General features: G+C 43.5%; 1 protein-coding gene across 1 annotated transcript; it reads left to right on the top strand.

The window, feature by feature from the left end:
- The first annotated feature begins 3,299 nt into the window (after positions 1-3,299).
- On the top strand, positions 3,300-4,774 carry LOC148341821 (uncharacterized). The gene has a single exon (XM_088288513.1). The coding sequence runs from the start codon at positions 3,340-3,342 to the stop codon at positions 4,720-4,722; it is 1,383 nt and encodes a 460-aa protein (XP_088144639.1). The 5' UTR covers positions 3,300-3,339; the 3' UTR covers positions 4,723-4,774.
- Positions 4,775-17,009: the final 12,235 nt, after the last annotated feature.

The following is a 17,009-nucleotide window of genomic DNA, read 5'->3' as shown; positions in this document are numbered from 1 at the left end:
TAAATTGTCTTTTGGGTCAGTCTGCAGAGTGATCTCAGTGGGAGAAGTGCATGGGAAGATACTGATGCACACAGGAAGATGAAGATTTATTTGACAGGAACTGTGTAATCTTAAAACAAAAAGATACTTTTTCTGCGTTGAGCCTACTTATCAGTCAAGTTCGTGTTGTTTTGGCTTCACAAAGAATCCTCGAGTACAAGAAGCGAAAGGCACTTTCTTCAAAAGCAGGTGGCCACAATAAATAACAAAAACCTTAATGCAAAATAATTTTCCAGAACATTAAGATTGAAAAAAATAGTGACACAAATATTGAAAAAGTAAATACAGTCACGATTAAACATTGAATACTAAATTATTACTAAAACAGTTCAATGAATCTTGAAATAAATAATCACCGTAGTTTAATGAATACTGAAATGAATAATGACATATTTAAGTTATTTAAGTTATAAACACTGAAATCATTCTTTAACACTAACATTTAGAGAATAAAACAGTGATTTTAAAATACGCAACCACGTCGCTGGCGAAAAACCTTGAAAAAAGGCAAAGGTGCAAACATGTCATAAAGTTTCACTTTATCATCCCAACTGTTAATAATAGGGAAATACATTTGGAATACTATCCAACCAACAACATGGTGTCAGATGTTTTAACAAAACCAGCAACAAAAGTAAAATTCAATACATCTGTCAAGTTCATATTTGGGAACTAAAATGTTTGGTCATATGCATACGGTTTAAATCGTACGTTTTTTTTTCTATGTTGAGAAGAAGATAACAATGATTTGCATCGCAAATGGCGACATCTGTCGGTGAGTTGGTGACAGTGCTCCACACAGCCAGCAGCCAATCATATCACAGCGGGGTGTGTTGTTCTTCCGCTTTCGTGCTGAACAAACTGCGGTTTTCACGAAGGAGATCCATTCAGCCATTTTCTCGATGGAAAAGAAACGACGCCATCTTTCATTTGTCTCGTCGAACAAAGAGAAGCTCACGAGTTATCGCCAAGCAAAGACCAAGTGCGGATTTGTTGAGATTGACGTTTGAAAATGTGTGCTAGAACGACACCCAAGTACAAAGAGGAACTTTGTGGAATAAAAGAAGAGAACGAGCAACATCTTCAACTGCTGGGCGAAGTTTGCAAGCAGCCTCGTGTTGTGCTACACAAAGCAGGTTTGTCTACGTTTTACTCTCATTTGCTTTGTAAAGAACGACTTTCTATCGTAAGCAACATGCATCACAATATCAATTTGTTTGTGGAAATCGTTCAAGGTCATTGCCGTTTTGTTTTTAAATATTGCCTTTTACTTGCCGGTTTGCTGAACATTTGTTGATGCCAAATGAAATCAGTGCAGAAAATAAATGCCAAAGAAAAAGCAATAGTGGGGGGTAAACTGTGTTTTTCCCCCCAGTTTAAAATTCGAACTGATTATTTAACATTTTACATTTTCTAGTTTTTATATCTCGTTAAAGCAATTCCTTATTGAAGGAATTCTACCTGACTCTAAAAAAATGTATACACTGTGGCGAAATTATTAATGGTGGTTGATCAATTCTAGTGGATAAAACACTAATAAGAAAAAAAAAATTACGGATTGGTATTATTTATTTTTTCACTTTGTACTGGCTTGGTCGGTGAGAGTCAATGAACCTCTGGTGGCCTTGCACAGTTGTGTGCACATGTGCGTACTTCACCTCATCCAAACATTTAAAATACATTTAATGCATCGCGCATACTAACTCGGGCATGCTAGCACTGACACTCTTCTGCCCTGACCATGTGTAGAACTGAAAATATGGTGTAGTGAGCTAAACAATTTTCCAAAAAAAAAACACAAAGCGTAAAGAGGTCTTCCTTCATGTTTTTCTGGAAGTCCTTTTTGTGAAACTGCAAACAAATACAGAGAATGACAAGGAAAACAAGTGGATATATATATATATATAATTTAACACAAAACATGTATCCCCAAAAGAAATAAAAACAATACAAAAACAGTACTGATGCATTCTGGGAGCCTCAGCCAATCAGATGGCTGGTTAGAGAGATGTGAGTGGTGTGCTTTGGGCCATGTGTTTTTATTTATTTTTTTGCAGTCTGTTGTTTAAACCTGTGATGTATCTTGCTTGCAATAACATTAATGATAAGACAGACTACAACATCGTGTACAGCTGCCATTTTGTCCAGCTTTCTCCTGCACCATCTCCAAACACCGTATTCACCAAATATATATATGTCACAGTCAATTTGAAGCAAAGATGTCTCAGATTTTGGCCGGAAGGGTGTGCTAACATGCACTCTGAAATACCTCAAGGGGAACATGCCCGATGGTCGAGCGAGTTGCTCAGTCCATACAATAGGCGTGTTGCATTACAAGAAGCCTAGTTTGTTTTGGGGAAGATTTAGGACAGGGGTCTTCAATCCTGTTCCTCGAGGGCCAGTGTCCTGTCCATTTTCCACCTCTCCCTGGTGCAACACACCTGAACGATCATTTTCTAGCTTCTGCAGACCTTGTTGATTATCGGATCATTTGAATCAGCTGTGTTGCAGCAGGGGGAGATGGAAAACCTGCAGGGACACCGGCCCTCGAGGAACAGGATTGAGGAACTCTGATTTAGGACTTTAAAGTGCGCCTTATGGTCATGAAAACACGGTACCCACTATCTCTTAATGCAAAATGAAATACTTGTAAACATATTTCACTTGAACGATTCCTATTTTATCAATGACATTATGTTGCGATGGCCCCCAGTGGTCCCCATCAATAAGTTAGGGTCCCACAACAGGTGTTCCATCAGACGCACACGATAGCCTGTGTGTGCTAACTTCAGCTCCCTTCCAGAAACGTCTGTGACTATGTCAGGAATGAATTCGGGCATCAGCCACCAAGTGGTTCCTTTTTAATTGCTCGTTTATCACTGTTGTTGTGCTGCGAAAGGGAGGTTTACATCGTAGGACGTAATTTTGTGAAATGCCCCCATGGTCTGGTCCAAATCGGGGTCGCACGCATTGCTCCGTGTGCGGCAGGCACAATTCAAGGTAGCACTGTCGAAACAATATAAGACAAAGTCGCCGCATGAGGTTTGACTTGACCAGACCAAATGTGTGTTTGTCTTTTTGTGTCTTGCAGACGTCAGTGAAAACGATCTCCGTTCTGTGAAAGAGGAGCCAGACTTGACTCGCATCAAAAACAAGGAGGAGGAGGAGGAGGAGGAGGAGGAGGAGGAGGAGGAGATCAACAAGTCACCGGTGAACGATGTCCCTATAAAGACTGAAGATGAAAACAAGGGTGAGGACAACAAAGGGGCGGAGCCTACAAGCATCAGTTCAAGTCATCACATGACAACAGAAGGTGATGCTAATCACTGGGGGCCAACACAAGCACATAGTGAGGAGACATCATCACGCTGTTTTCATGATGATGATGACGATTCTGATGATGATGTTGACCATGACCATGACAATGTTGATGGGCAAGCCAAAGGTGAAAGGGCATGTCACACTGACTGTTGGGTATGTCCTCACTGTGGGAAATCATTAACTTCAAAGTCGTCTTTAAAACGGCACACAAGAACACACAGTGGAGAAAAACCCTTTTCCTGTTCAGTTTGTGGCAAAACCTTCTCTCGGAAGTCTAATTTAACGATCCACACAAGAACACATAGTGGAGAAAAACCTTTTTCATGCTCAGTTTGTGGCAAGAATTTCTCTCTCAAGTCAAGTTCAATGAAACACATAAGAACACACACTGGAGAAAAACATTTTTCCTGCTCAGTTTGTGGCAAGAGTTTCTCTCGAATGTCAAGTTTAAGAATGCACACAAGAACAAACAGTGGAGAAAAACCTTTTTCCTGCTCAGTTTGTGGCAAGAGTTTCTCTCGAAAGTCAAGTTTAACAGAGCATATTAGAACACACAGTGGAGGAAACCCATTTTCCTGCTCAGTTTGTAGCAAAAGTTTCTCTCAAAAGTCTCATTTAACGAGCCACACAAGAACACACAGTGGGGAAAAACCCTTTTCTTGCTCAATTTGTGGTAAAAGCTTCTCTCGAAAGTCTAATTTAACAATCCACACAAGAACACACAGTGGAGAAAAACCTTTTTCTTGCTCAGTTTGTGGTAAAAGTTTTTCTCTTAAGTCACGATTAACAAAACATACAAGAACACACAGTGGAGAAAAACCCTTTTCCTGCTCAGTTTGTAGCAAAAGTTTCTCTCAAAAGTCTAATTTAACAATCCACACAAGAACACACAGTGGAGAAAAACCTTTTTCCTGCTCAGTTTGTGGCAAAAGCTTCTCAGTGAAATACCATTTCACAATGCACACAAGAACGCACAGTGGAGAAAAACCTTTTTCCTGCTCAGTTTGCGGTAAAAGTTTCTCTCGAAAGTCAAGTTTAACAGAACATATAAGAACACACAGTGGAGAAAACCCCTTTTCCTGCTCACTTTGTGGCAAAAGCTTCTCTGATAAGTCAACTTTAACAAAACATAGAAGAACACACAGTGTGGGAAAACCTTTTTCCTGCTCAGTTTGTGGGAGACGCTTCTCTGTAAAGTCAAATTTACGAATCCACACAAGAACACACAATGGAGACAAGCCATTTAGTTGCAGCGTTTGTGCTAAAAAATTCTTCACTAAACAGCAGGCTGAGAGACACGATTGTTCTGGTGAGAGTTGCAGCGATCCTTCAAGCTTAAAAAAAGGACAAAAAAAACCCTGAAGAAACCCGACTCTTGTCGACAGATGTCAAATTTCTTTTCGGGACAAGCACAACAGGAACAACTAACGTTACTTCGTCTTCAGCCGTGTCAGTCGCTTCTGGATTTGAATCGCCCGCAACGACCGCATTGTCAGTTTTCTTTCTCGTTCAGCTGGGTGGAGTCACGTGACTACAGCCGCTCAAGCCGTCTTAAAGGGGCATGAACATAGCTGCAGACAGAAAGGACTTCTTTTTTTTTTAAACACCGAATTTACCGACATGGGCAAAATGATTGTATTAAATTTCGGTCACAGTAAATTTTCCGTTTATCGCCCAGCCCTATGAGAATAGCAGCGATCCTTGAAGCTTAAAAAAAGGACAAAAAAAACTGAAGGAACCGACTCTTTGTGGAAAGATGCAAATGTGATTTTGAACAAAATATGCTAAATTAAATTTTGCAAAGTTTTTATTGACATTAAGCCAATGTGATCATTGCCAGAATAACCAATGTGTCTGAGTGATGATGATTTTTTTTGTGTGTGTTTTATATCAAACATGTAAATAAAATTAATTGCCTTTGCCTGGAACATTTGTTAACGTTATGCTTTTCAGTTGTCTTTTTAATCGTACCTAATGGGAAAGGTGTGAGAAGAAATGGTGCTTTTGAAATTGGTGCCTTCCACAATCATCAATAAAATGACTTGTTCCACTTGCTCAACTGGCCTTCATTACGCTGAGTGAATAGGTGAAAAACTGAACAAGAAGTTGAACTATGAAAAGAACAAGAGAGAGAAATGCAAGTAGTCTCAGTTTCTCTCAAAGGTTTTGGTTTGGCAGGAGTTGGCAACTTGATGGCGACTGGAGTCAGCGTTTGTCACCACGGACGAGATGATTCGCATCACGCAGTTCGTTGCTGCTGCTGTCTGAATTGAACCCCGGAGGTCACCCGCCAGCGTTCCTGAATTTCACCGGCGGATCTTCAGCTATCCCACGTCTCATCCCAGATTGTTGTGGAATTTTCAGCGGTCAGGGAAGATCAATGAGATAGTCTGGAAAATAAATTGTCTTTTGGGTCAGTCTGCAGAGTGATCTCAGTGGGAGAAGTGCGTGGGAAGATACTGATGCACACAGGAAGATGAAGATTTATTTGACAGGAACTGTGGAATCTTAAAACAAAAAGATACTTTTTCTGCGTTGAGCCTACTTATCAGTCAAGGTCGTGTTGTTTTGGCTTCACAAAGAATCCTCTCGTACAAGAAGCGAAAGGCACTTTCTTCAAAAGCAGGTGGCCACAATAAATAACAAAAACCTTACTTGCAAAATAATTTTCCATAACATTAAGATTGAACAAAATAGTGACACAAATATTTAACAAGTAAACACAACTCACACAAATAACATACGATTGTCAGTTAAGGCGAAACACATCAAACAATTGTATGTTAAGTCGAGACATTGACTTCTCATTTTCTATGTAGCCCGACCGGCAAGTCATTCCTCTTCATTTGAGCAACCTTCAAAAGAACATCTCCCTCCTGCAGCTTCGGCTTCTTGGTCCTCCCTATACAACGAAACTCATATACTCATATACTCATTTTCCCAGCGATCCCAGAACATGTTAGCGAGGATCTGGACTCGCTGCCATTGACTCCTCAAGAGATCGCCGTCATTGAATTGGCCAGGTGGTACATGCGGTGTGCCAACCTTCTGGGTCAGCAGCATAGCAGGAGTGAGTATTACAGGCTGATCTGGATCCGTGGAGACAGAAGTGAGGGGCCTTGCATTGATAATTGCAGTAACCATGAAAGTCACCAAAACTTCGTGTGTGAGCCTAGCATGGCCATGCTGAAGGAGCATGGCATGCAGGATACGGCGTACAACACCAACCATGTTCCACCCATGCGAGAGCCATGCGGGGGATTAAACTTCCATTTGCACTCCTGTTCTGCATGATAGTTATCGATTTGTGAGTTGTGGCAACCGCTTTTGTCGGTCTGCAGCTCTCTGCCGGCACTCACAAAGTTCGTGCCATAGTCCGATCGGAACCGCTTCACAGAGCTTCTAATGGCGAAAAAAAACGCCTGAGCGAATTTATGAAGCATGACGTATCCATATACTCGATCACCTCAATGTGGACCGCCCGCGTACACATGCAGGTAAAAATGACTGCCCATCTTTTGGCATTGGCTTGACCACCTCTAGTTTTTCGCAACATCACCAACCCGGGGCCAAACACGTCCAGGCCGACATATGTAAAGGGTGGATCTGTACATAGTCGGTCGGTAGTCAAGTCAGCCATGATCTGTTCTTCCTGTTTCCCTCGCCGCTCGCAGCAGGTCACACAGTTGAAGATGAAGCTACTGATCGCTCTCTTTCCCCCAACGATCCAGAATCCGGCTGCCCTGATGGCTCCTTCCGTGAAATGTCTGCCCTGGTGACAAACTCTCTCGTGGAAGCGTCAGATCAGCAGCTGAGTAACGTGACGTCTGCTAGGAATGCTAGGAATGGTGCAACTCATCGGATGTGATCTGGGCTCTCGCTAGCTGACCTCCAACCCTGAGGATTTGATCAGGATCAATGAAAGGACAGAGCTTGCTGAGTGGGCTTGCCTTAGGGATTGGTCGCCCCTTTTGTAGACATTTGATATCCTCTGCATATATTTCACCCTGTATGGTACGAATGATTGTGGCTTTGGCCTGTTTGACCTCCTCTTTGTTGATGTGTTCACAGCACATGTGAAAGCCGTGACAATTGTTGTCCTTGGACCCCTTGGTAAAGGACTTAGCGATGTGTCCAAGTCGTGCAACAGCCTTTAGGAGGCGATTCCAAGCAGAGAACCGTTCGAAGCGTGTACTTCCAAGTTTGCTGTGTAACAAATTGGTGACACAAGTGGTGGCTTCTGTCCGTACATCTACATCTGACCCATGATTAACAAGACTAAAAGTCTTTTCTGGGGATCGATTCTTTGTTCTGGTCGTGAGGAAAGCAGGTCCCGTTAGCCATGTAGAAAAGTCCAGCTGCTCTGCCGGCAATGAAAGAATGGCATGATCAGCTGGGTTGTCGGTGGTGTGCACATAGCACCACTGATTTGCCTTAGTGGAACGTCTGATGCGCTGCACACGATTGTGGACATAAACGTAGAAGCGACTTGCCTCATTGTAGATGTAGCCAAGCACCACCTTGCTATCGGTGAATAACTTGACATCATCCAAAGCCACGTCCAACTCCTCTTGGAGCAGATCTGCTATCTCCACAGCCAATACAGTGGCACAGAGCTCGAGTCGTGGAACTGTGATCTCAGATTTGGGGGAAAGCTTTGCTTTCCCGAAGTTGAACCCTACTTCGCTGTGACACTTGACATCTGTCACTTTCAGATAAGCGACTGCACCTATAGCTTTTGTGGAAGCGTCACAAAAAATACACATTACTTGTCTCTGAGCTGCAGTCTCACAGGTGTCCACTCGAAACTGTGTCCGTGGACAGGTCCCAGCCAAGGCCCAGGCTGCGTTGCATAGGTGTGAAATCCTGCCCAAGTTCGATCCCTTGCAGCTCCTTGGCAAGGTCTTTATTTGGAAATGCTCTCATCACATTAGATGTAGATTGGATTGAGCTAGCATGTGTTGGGCTCTCTCCAACACGTCAACTGCTTCCATCACACTGGAGAATGACTTGAGTCCATCATCGACGTAAAAGTGGCGTTCAACGAAGAGTCTCACGTCGGCTGCGTACTCCTCTTCTCCTTCCACGGCCGTCTTCTTCAGCCCATATATGGCAACGGCTGGTGACGGAACTCCACAATGTCCCCGTCAATCTGTTGGTTGTGAAACCACAGGAAGCGCAAATAATTACAATGCGTATCTTCAACTAAAAAGCTGTGGAACATTTGTTGTACATAAGCGATTATCAAAATGGGTTCTGATCTGAAGCGCACAAGCACACCAACCAAACTGTTGTTCAGATCTGGGCCGCTAAGTAGCACATCGTTAAGGATTGTGTTGTTGTACTGAGCACTCGAGTCAAAGACTACTCTGATTTGGCCTGGCTTCTGGGGATGGTAGATGCTAAAGCTTGGCAGATACCTGCATTCTTCATCATATTTCAGAGGAGGGGCTACTTCTGCATGTCCATTACAGAACATCTGTTTCATGAATTCCACATAGTGGCCCTTCATTTCTGGTTTCTTCTTCAAGGTACGCCGAAGTGAAAGAAGACGGTTGAGTGCTTGTTCCCTGTTGTTCGGCAAGCGCTGTCTTGGAAACCGGAAAGGAAGTGGCGCCACCCAGCTGTTTCATTCATCCTTAGAGAAATGTTCACTCATGATGCGAAGGAAGATTTCCTCCTCAACTGATAGTGCCAGTCTATGGTCATCTACGGGATGGCAAAAAATCTGCTTGTTGAGCTTGTCGTGGGCTGACCTTCTGTGAAGTTGTTTGGGATGTTCACCGACAAACCTCTCTTTAGCACAGATGCTGTTCACGTAGGGTGTAAAGAAGCTGGCTCGACCATTCTCCAGGATACTGGTCCTGAAAGTGTTCACAATGGGTTTGTGGGCTCCCTTGAGGCACACATCTCCGATAATTACCCATCCCAAATCGAGGCGTTGGGCGTATGGTGCATAATGTGGCCCATTGCATTGACTGCGGACTTTGTGGACTCAAATGATATCCCGTCCCAGCAGCAGAAGGATTTCAGTCGAAAGGTCAAGAGGGGGTATCTTGGAAGCAATTGTTCTCAGATGGTGATGATGTATGACAGCCTCGTGAGTTGGAATTTCCTCTCTGTTATTTGGTATCAGATTACACTCAATGAGTGTTGGCAGTGCTAGGGAAACTGCGCCGTCCATAGACTCTATCATAAAATCTGGGGCTCTTCTTTCCACTGGTCTCTGTTACGCCAGAGCATGTTTTCAGCGTGTAGGGGCAGACCATTCCTTGAACGCTAAACATGTCAAAGATCGCGGCTTTGGCCAGTGACTTGTTACTCTGGTTGTCCAATACCACATACATTCTCTTCTTCTGTTCAGGATGTCCTTTAGGATACACCATGACCAGACACATTTTGGAGCATGACCTTCCGCTGAAACCCTCCCCGCAGACCTCTGAGCAGCTGGAGGCAGTTACAGGCGAGTTCTCATTTTCCTCCCCGCAATTGCCCCCTGCTGAAGTGATGAGTTCTCTTGGCATCCAAGGAGGTGGACCGTCATGTAGGGCTGAGATGTGGTGGTCACTGTTGCACTCAGCGCAGCAAATGTCAATCTTACAGTCCCTGGCTTTATGGCTTGTTGACATACAACATCTGAAGCAAATATATAAGGCTCTTTCAGGAAACTCTTCCTTTCTTCCAAACTCTTCATTCTGAAACCCCTACATTTCCTGAGAGAGTGTGGTTTCTTGTGAAGGGGGCCGTTCTTCTCTGGGTCTATGAGGGAGTTGTCTTCATCTGAGGAGTTGGAGGCCTCAACCTCTGTTTTTTTTTTTTTTGCTGAGACAGGAAGTTTAGCTTTCCACTGCTTAGGTGAAGGCTTCTCATCCTTGCAGGGCGCTGTGCTGAAACCTTGGAGGGAAAAACTCGGATCCATTCTCATGTCTGCTTGACTATTCACGAAATCAACAAAAAATGAAAAAGGGGGATATAGGACGAGTTGCTCTTTCTTGTATGCCGTCCCTCGGCTAACCCATGTGTATTGGAGATGATGTGGAAGTTTCTCCACAATTGAGTTTATGCCTCTAGCTGAGTCAAGGAAACTGAGACCTGGTAGGTAACCTTCATTCTTTGCGGCTTCTATCTCAAGGAGAAGGTCTGCAAGCTCCTGAAGATGTTAGTTATTTTTGGTAGTGTTTTTTGGTAAATCCTTCAGATGTTGAAACAATGAAGCCTCAATCACCTCTGGAGAGCCATAAGCCTTATCCAAACGTTGCCATAGCTTGTTGAGTCCGGCTGTTGGATCGCTGACATGGACCGCTCTGATCCTCAGACCGTGTTCAAGGGACTCCCCGCCAAGCCACCTGGTGAGTAAATCCAGCTGCTCGCTAGGTTTGAGGTTCAAGCCTTCAAGGGCATTGTGGAAAGAAGATTTCCATGACATATAGTTCTCTGGACGATTGTCAAACACTGTGAACCCTGCGTTGAGGAGGTCGCGTCGAGCGAGGAAAGCGACTAGGTCAGAGACGTCTGTAGACTTGAGTGCGTGCTTGTCACTGACCTTGTGTGGTGAACTCGCTGTGCTGATGTCCTGTGGTAAGTAGGGAGTGAAATCATCGTCGTTGGCATAAGGAGACATTTGTTGGAGCGTGGTTTGAGGATGCTTGAAACTTTGTGTGGTAAGTGGCAATACGTGCCGCAACACGTGCCGATTGGCATCAAAGGTGTCTTCGTGTTGGGGTTGTAAAGTATTTCCCGTCTCTCTTTTATCATTATATTAATCTTTTATTCGATGGCTGAAGTGCGCATTAATAGAGCCATTTGTACGTTACTTAAAATCCGCTGGTGATAAAGGAGACCAATAGCTGCATCACTCTCAGCGTTTTGGTTTTCTGCAGCAGCTTCGAGCACCTTTGCAGTCGCCAGTGCATCTTCAGCTTCGCCTTCTTCTTTAAGAGCGTTCAGTGTTGCATCAATTTGCGTGCGTTGAACCATCATGTCATTTTGGAGTTTTGCATATTCAGCTTTTTTTCCGTCCAGCTTCCACCTTTGCTCGTGCTTCTGCTGCGATCTGGCTTGAATTTGATTTGGCAGAGCGATGCGAGGATGATGCTCTTTTTGCATTTGACTTGGAATAACGTGAAGATGACCCATTTGAAGCTCCACATTCTGACCTATTTTCCAAGTTAGATATTTCATGTCGGTCGGACATACTGCTGGAGTAGTGTGTAGGACATCCACACTTGCGCTCTTGATATGGAAACCTTTTCAATCTTCTGCCCTGACCATGTGTAGAACTGAAAATATGGTGTAGACAGTGTCGAGTGACGCGCGTTGTCAGGCAAAGTGATAGAACATATAGGAGGTAATATAGTATGAATTGGGCTAAGACCGAGTAGAAAGGTCACTAAATTTAGCCTTAACAAACAATTCTCAAGAATAGACACGAGATGGCGACAGTGCCGACGGCACGCCAGCTCAGATGGGGGTCTTATTGTTAATAAAAAATAGTTAAAACATACACATATCAAAGTCAATGCCTCAAAATGCTCTTGCTATGTTCAACACATGACTTACGATGAATCACATAACACGAATGGATTGGGGGAAAACCCCTAGTTAACTTAGACAGCCAGTCAGAGTGACTCACAGGGGAAAACCCTAGTTGGGCCGGATGACTCGCTGCATAGTTAGACAGTTAGTCAGGATGACTAGTTGTTCTAATGTTGGAATGATTATTGCTTTTACCATGTATTGTATAAGAAACATGCAACTTTTGAAAGAATGATCAAGTTACATATTTAGCCATAATGTATAAAATGGTTTTGCTTTGAAACTGCTTTGTGTATGAACATTACTTGTTGTCAGGTTCGCCAATTTGACATATAGGGGTCGTAGCTAAAAGAAGAGAGGCATTCAGCTCAAGTGGAAACAGAGAGGTTAACAAAGTTTATTTGGCAACTTCATCTTCCTTCTGTTCCCTGATGCTTTTCACACATTCCCTTTTATAACATCGGGGAATCAGATTACACTTCAAGAAATCAGATTACACTCGAGGGTGGTACAGTTCGTCTACTAAAAACTGGTTTAGTCCGGTTTATCGTTGGCGTGCCGCTGTGAGTCGCAGCTGACTTTGACGTCAACTTCCTCTATCAGGACCCAGCACGATGTTGATTACTTCAGACTTTGATGCCAACTTCTTCTATCAGGCCTCATCACAATGTTGTTTACTTCATCCTCACTTCTGAAGAAGTGCCGCCGCCCTGCCAATTGCAGACACCTCCCTGCAGTAGAGGTGTCCTCCTGTACCTCCACTCTGACTGTAAACACTCAGCATAGTTCACTCTATTAAACTGCAACATGTTATATGCACTACATATTAAAATAAGCTGCATCACGGCAAATGTATAATAACCTCTTCATATTATTCTAACACTTGTGTACATTATTACTTTCCGATGATGACACATGATGAAGAAGAAATGGAAAAGTGTATAACCTGTTGATTACAAAGAGAGAATGTAACAACATGTGTATTATGTATCCAATGTATTGAGCTGCATTGTATTACATTGGTTGGGTTTAACTAGTGAGCTGAGAGGATCAGAGAAAAACAAGTCAACGCCCTGGTTAGTGGTAAGGGAATGGAAAAAAACTAGCTGTGAGTCAGTGGGACTATCCACTCGTGACTATGAATCATGGAAACTTTGAGGCAAAGCAGGACTATGTAAGCCTCGCCCGAGAGGCACTAAGGGCTCTCTTTTCGCATTTCATGGGGACACTTTGACGGAGGATTCTATTTTTGTGCATTTTTCCCCTTTTTCGGGACTTAGGCTTTTTTCCACCTTCTCTCGCCCCGGCCGGACTCTGGTCCCTCGGCGGGATGGGTTTTACCTTTCCTCTATCGATTGGACACCACTAAAAAGGCTTAACCCCGATAAGGTAACGAAACCGAAGAAATAACTTTGTCCAAAGTTATTTCTGTTTTTTCCCCTCTTATTTCGCCTTATCGCTAGAATTCGAACCCTGGGGCTCTTCGGGAACTGATCACTCTCAGGAGGCTCACTATTTAAATTCAGACTTGACATATGATGATTTAAAAATCTTTTAACCCTCTTTTCTATCTGTTCCTCGTCTTCGATGGAATCTTTCTTATTTCTCGCACCGATTGTGACTGCGGGGACTCTGTGATGCCGTCGGGTTTGTCCTTTCTGTATCCCGCAACTGGCGGGTTCGGATGTTAAAACACTTCCTGGATGTATGTCACACGATCCCTTGTGTTCCTAAATAAATCTTGTAAGATTTTCGATTCTAAAAAACTATCTCTGTCATTCTTATGATTTGATTCATTCTCACCACTCGACCCTTTACATACGTGAGCGAACGGCTAAGTACCGACAACCTAAAAATAAAAATAAAGTAATAAAGTTTACTCCGGCTTTGAGAAACAAATCCGTGCGGTCCTCACAAGGGCAACGAAAATCCACTCGGTCAATAACAAATGCAAACAAATTCACTGAGGCGAAGCTGCCGTAAAAACGGAGTGGTCGGATCGCGGAGCTCCCGATTCGGTGGCCCCGCGAGCGACGGAAGACCGGATTGGCTCCGTAAAAGATTATAAATCTACGCGCGTAGATGTAAAAAGAACAATAATAATTACAGGGCAGTTAGCGAACCTAGGCGAGTTCGCCTCGACACCGGCTTAAAAAGTAAATAGTGGGGCTTGAGGCGGAGGAAGGGTGCGCGGCGGCGAAGGGACTCGTTCTTTTCCTCTTCCCCGCCGCCCTTCACCTGCTTCCACCCCCACCCCTCTCGGACCCGTTGGACGGAGAGCCGGCACTTGGGAACCAACGATCCCGATGTGGTCCCCGACCCCGGGTAAGCGGAATCTGACAACAACGAGCTCAACAATTTTCCAATAAAAACACAAAGAGGAGTGAGTGTCTTACGTCACGTTTTTATGGAAGTCCTTTTTGTGGAACTGCAAACAAATACAGAGAATGACAAGGAAAATATGTGGATAAGGAAACAGATCTAAATATATATATATATATATATATATATATATATATATATATATATATATGCAAACACACAAAACATGTGCTAACCTTGACTGTTATTGGATGAAATAATATTTAAAGATACATTCAACCACAACAAAAGGAAACACAAAATACTGGCAGCTTAAAGGTAGCAAAAAAGCTTGTAAAATAAGAATGTCCGCTGAACTAATAATCATACTGCATAAAAATGTGCTTAATTATATATGTACTCACAGATTGTGCCAAAAATGTGCTCAATCAAGGAGGATGCAGTATGAAAGAAAATAAAGCCGCCTTCATTGACGTGTGTCTGTTCAAAATGGCGCCCGTGTTAAAAATAAATGCTTCGACAACCTTCACCACTAAATGTCACTGACGTCACATCTCTTCTAATTTCTGGCTCCAGAATAGATGCGAATAAGGGATTTCTTCCAGTAGCGGCTCGACAAACCAATGAGAGATGTCATGGCAACATAGCTAATCGACGACGTGAGGGGAGGGATTTCACTGGTCACCACACCTTTGAGTCACGGTTTCAAATCAAAACCAAAAATATCTCTGAACAGCTTACAAGCAAACAATGAAACAAAGAAATAAAATTTACACAAAACATGTATCTCTCATGCCATTCATATCCCCAAAAGAAATAAAAACAACACAAAAACAATACTGAGGCATTCTGGGAGCATCTGCCAATCAGATGGCTGGTTGTGAGTGGTGTGCTTTGGGCAGTGTGTTTTTATTTTTGTCTGTTGTCTAAACCCGTGATGTTTCTTGCTTGCAATAACATGAATGATAAGACAGACTACAACATCGGGGACAGCTGCCCTTTTGTCCAGCTTTCTCCTGCACCATCACCCAACGAACGTATTCACATAATGTATATGTCAAAGTCAAATCGAAGCACAGATGTCTCAGATTTTGGCCAGCAGGGTGTGCTACCATGCACTCTGAAATACCTCAAGGGGAACATGCCCGATGGTCGAGCGAGTTGCTCAGTCTATATGATAGGCATGTCACATTACAAGGCGCCTCATTTGTTTTGGGGAAAATTTAGGACTTTAAAGTGCGCCTTATGGTCGCGAAAATACGTTACCCATGATGAAAGTATCTCTAAATGCAAAATGAAATACAGTGAAACCCCGCTACTTCGCGGTTCACCTTTCGCGGGTTCAGTGCTTCGCGGGTCTAAAAAATATTCGGGGGCATTGTAGTTTCGCCGAGCGGCACAAGGGGGCGCTGAAGCGGTTAGACGGCCGGCGTGCGCCGAAGAGGAGAGTGGACGAAGAAGAGAGTAGACGAAGAAGAGCAGGTTCCCCCGGACACGATTTGTGGCGACGTTTCGCGCGGTTCGGACCGTATCAGAGCTCCGGCCGGCGTGCGTGGCAGTTAAGCCGTAGATGAGCATCTTCCCCGGGCACGGGCGGTGCCAAGCGGGCCCTAAGTTTAACCGAATGGAAGCTCCCGAGGAGGAGGGCATGCTCGCGTCACAGTAAGCCGAAGAGGAGCACCTTCCCCGGGCACCGGCGGAGCGCGAGGCTGTCAGTTATGAATGAATAAATAAATAAATGAAGAATGCCACCTTTCATTTCACAGTCATGATCCGTGCCTGTCATGATCCGTGCCTGTCATGCCGCGTGTGTTTTTGTTTTTTCAGCTGTGTGGGCGTTCCTCCAGCGATCGTCTCGTCAGCTGCTGCGAGACGCGCTGATTACACTGACTATATTGTGATTATAATAAATATCTTTGTCTCACCACCTTTTTTCCCGTGTCTGCGTTTGGAGAGTCCTGTTCAATCCTCCAGCTCTGCTGGAGGATCATAACATTCACAGGGCACACCGGACGGCGTACCAGCAGGTAAAAGTCGAAGTAATTAAATAAATACAAAAAGAAGTAATTGAATAAATACAAAAATAATGGCTGGGGAATAAAAAAATAAGTTTTAATAATAATTTTTTTTTGTTATAACATGAATTTCACTCTCTCTCTCTCTACCAGTATATATATATATATATATATATTTTATTATTTTTTTTAAGCATTTTTGAAGGTGTGCCGCTACTTCGCACCTATATATATTTATATATATATATATATATATATATATATATATATATATATATATATATATATAGGTGCGAAGTATATATGTACACGGTGTTTTCTTTTGTCTTTTTTTTTTTTTTTTTTTTGAAGGTGCGACGCTACTTCGCGGATTTTCAGTTTTCGCGGGTGGTCTCGGTCCCCATTAACCGCGATAACCGGGGGTTCACTGTACTTGTAAACATATTTCACTTGAACGATTCCTATTCTATCAATGACATTATGTTGCGATGGCCCCCAGTGGTCTGTATCAATATGTTAGGGTCCCACAACAGGTGTTCCATCAGACGCACACAATAGCCTGTGTGTACTAACTTCAGCTATGTCCGGAATGAAATCGGGCATCTCCCGCAACGTGGTTCCTTATTAATTGCTTGTTTATCACAGCTGTGCTGCTAAAGGGAGGTTTACATCGTAGGACGTAATTTTGTGAAATGACCCCATGGTCCGGTCCAAGTCGGGGCCGCACGCATTGCTCCGTGTGCGGCAGGCACAAGTCAAGGTAGCACGGTAGGAACA

The sequence above is a fragment of the Idiotropiscis lumnitzeri genome, chromosome 2 (genome assembly GCF_059441095.1).
Source record: "Idiotropiscis lumnitzeri isolate Australia: NSW breed Sydney's pygmy pipehorse chromosome 2, RoL_Ilum_1.0, whole genome shotgun sequence".
Taxonomy (NCBI): Eukaryota; Metazoa; Chordata; class Actinopteri; order Syngnathiformes; family Syngnathidae; genus Idiotropiscis; species Idiotropiscis lumnitzeri.
Note: the sequence above shows the minus strand (reverse complement) of the source record. Positions and strands in the feature narration are given on the sequence as shown.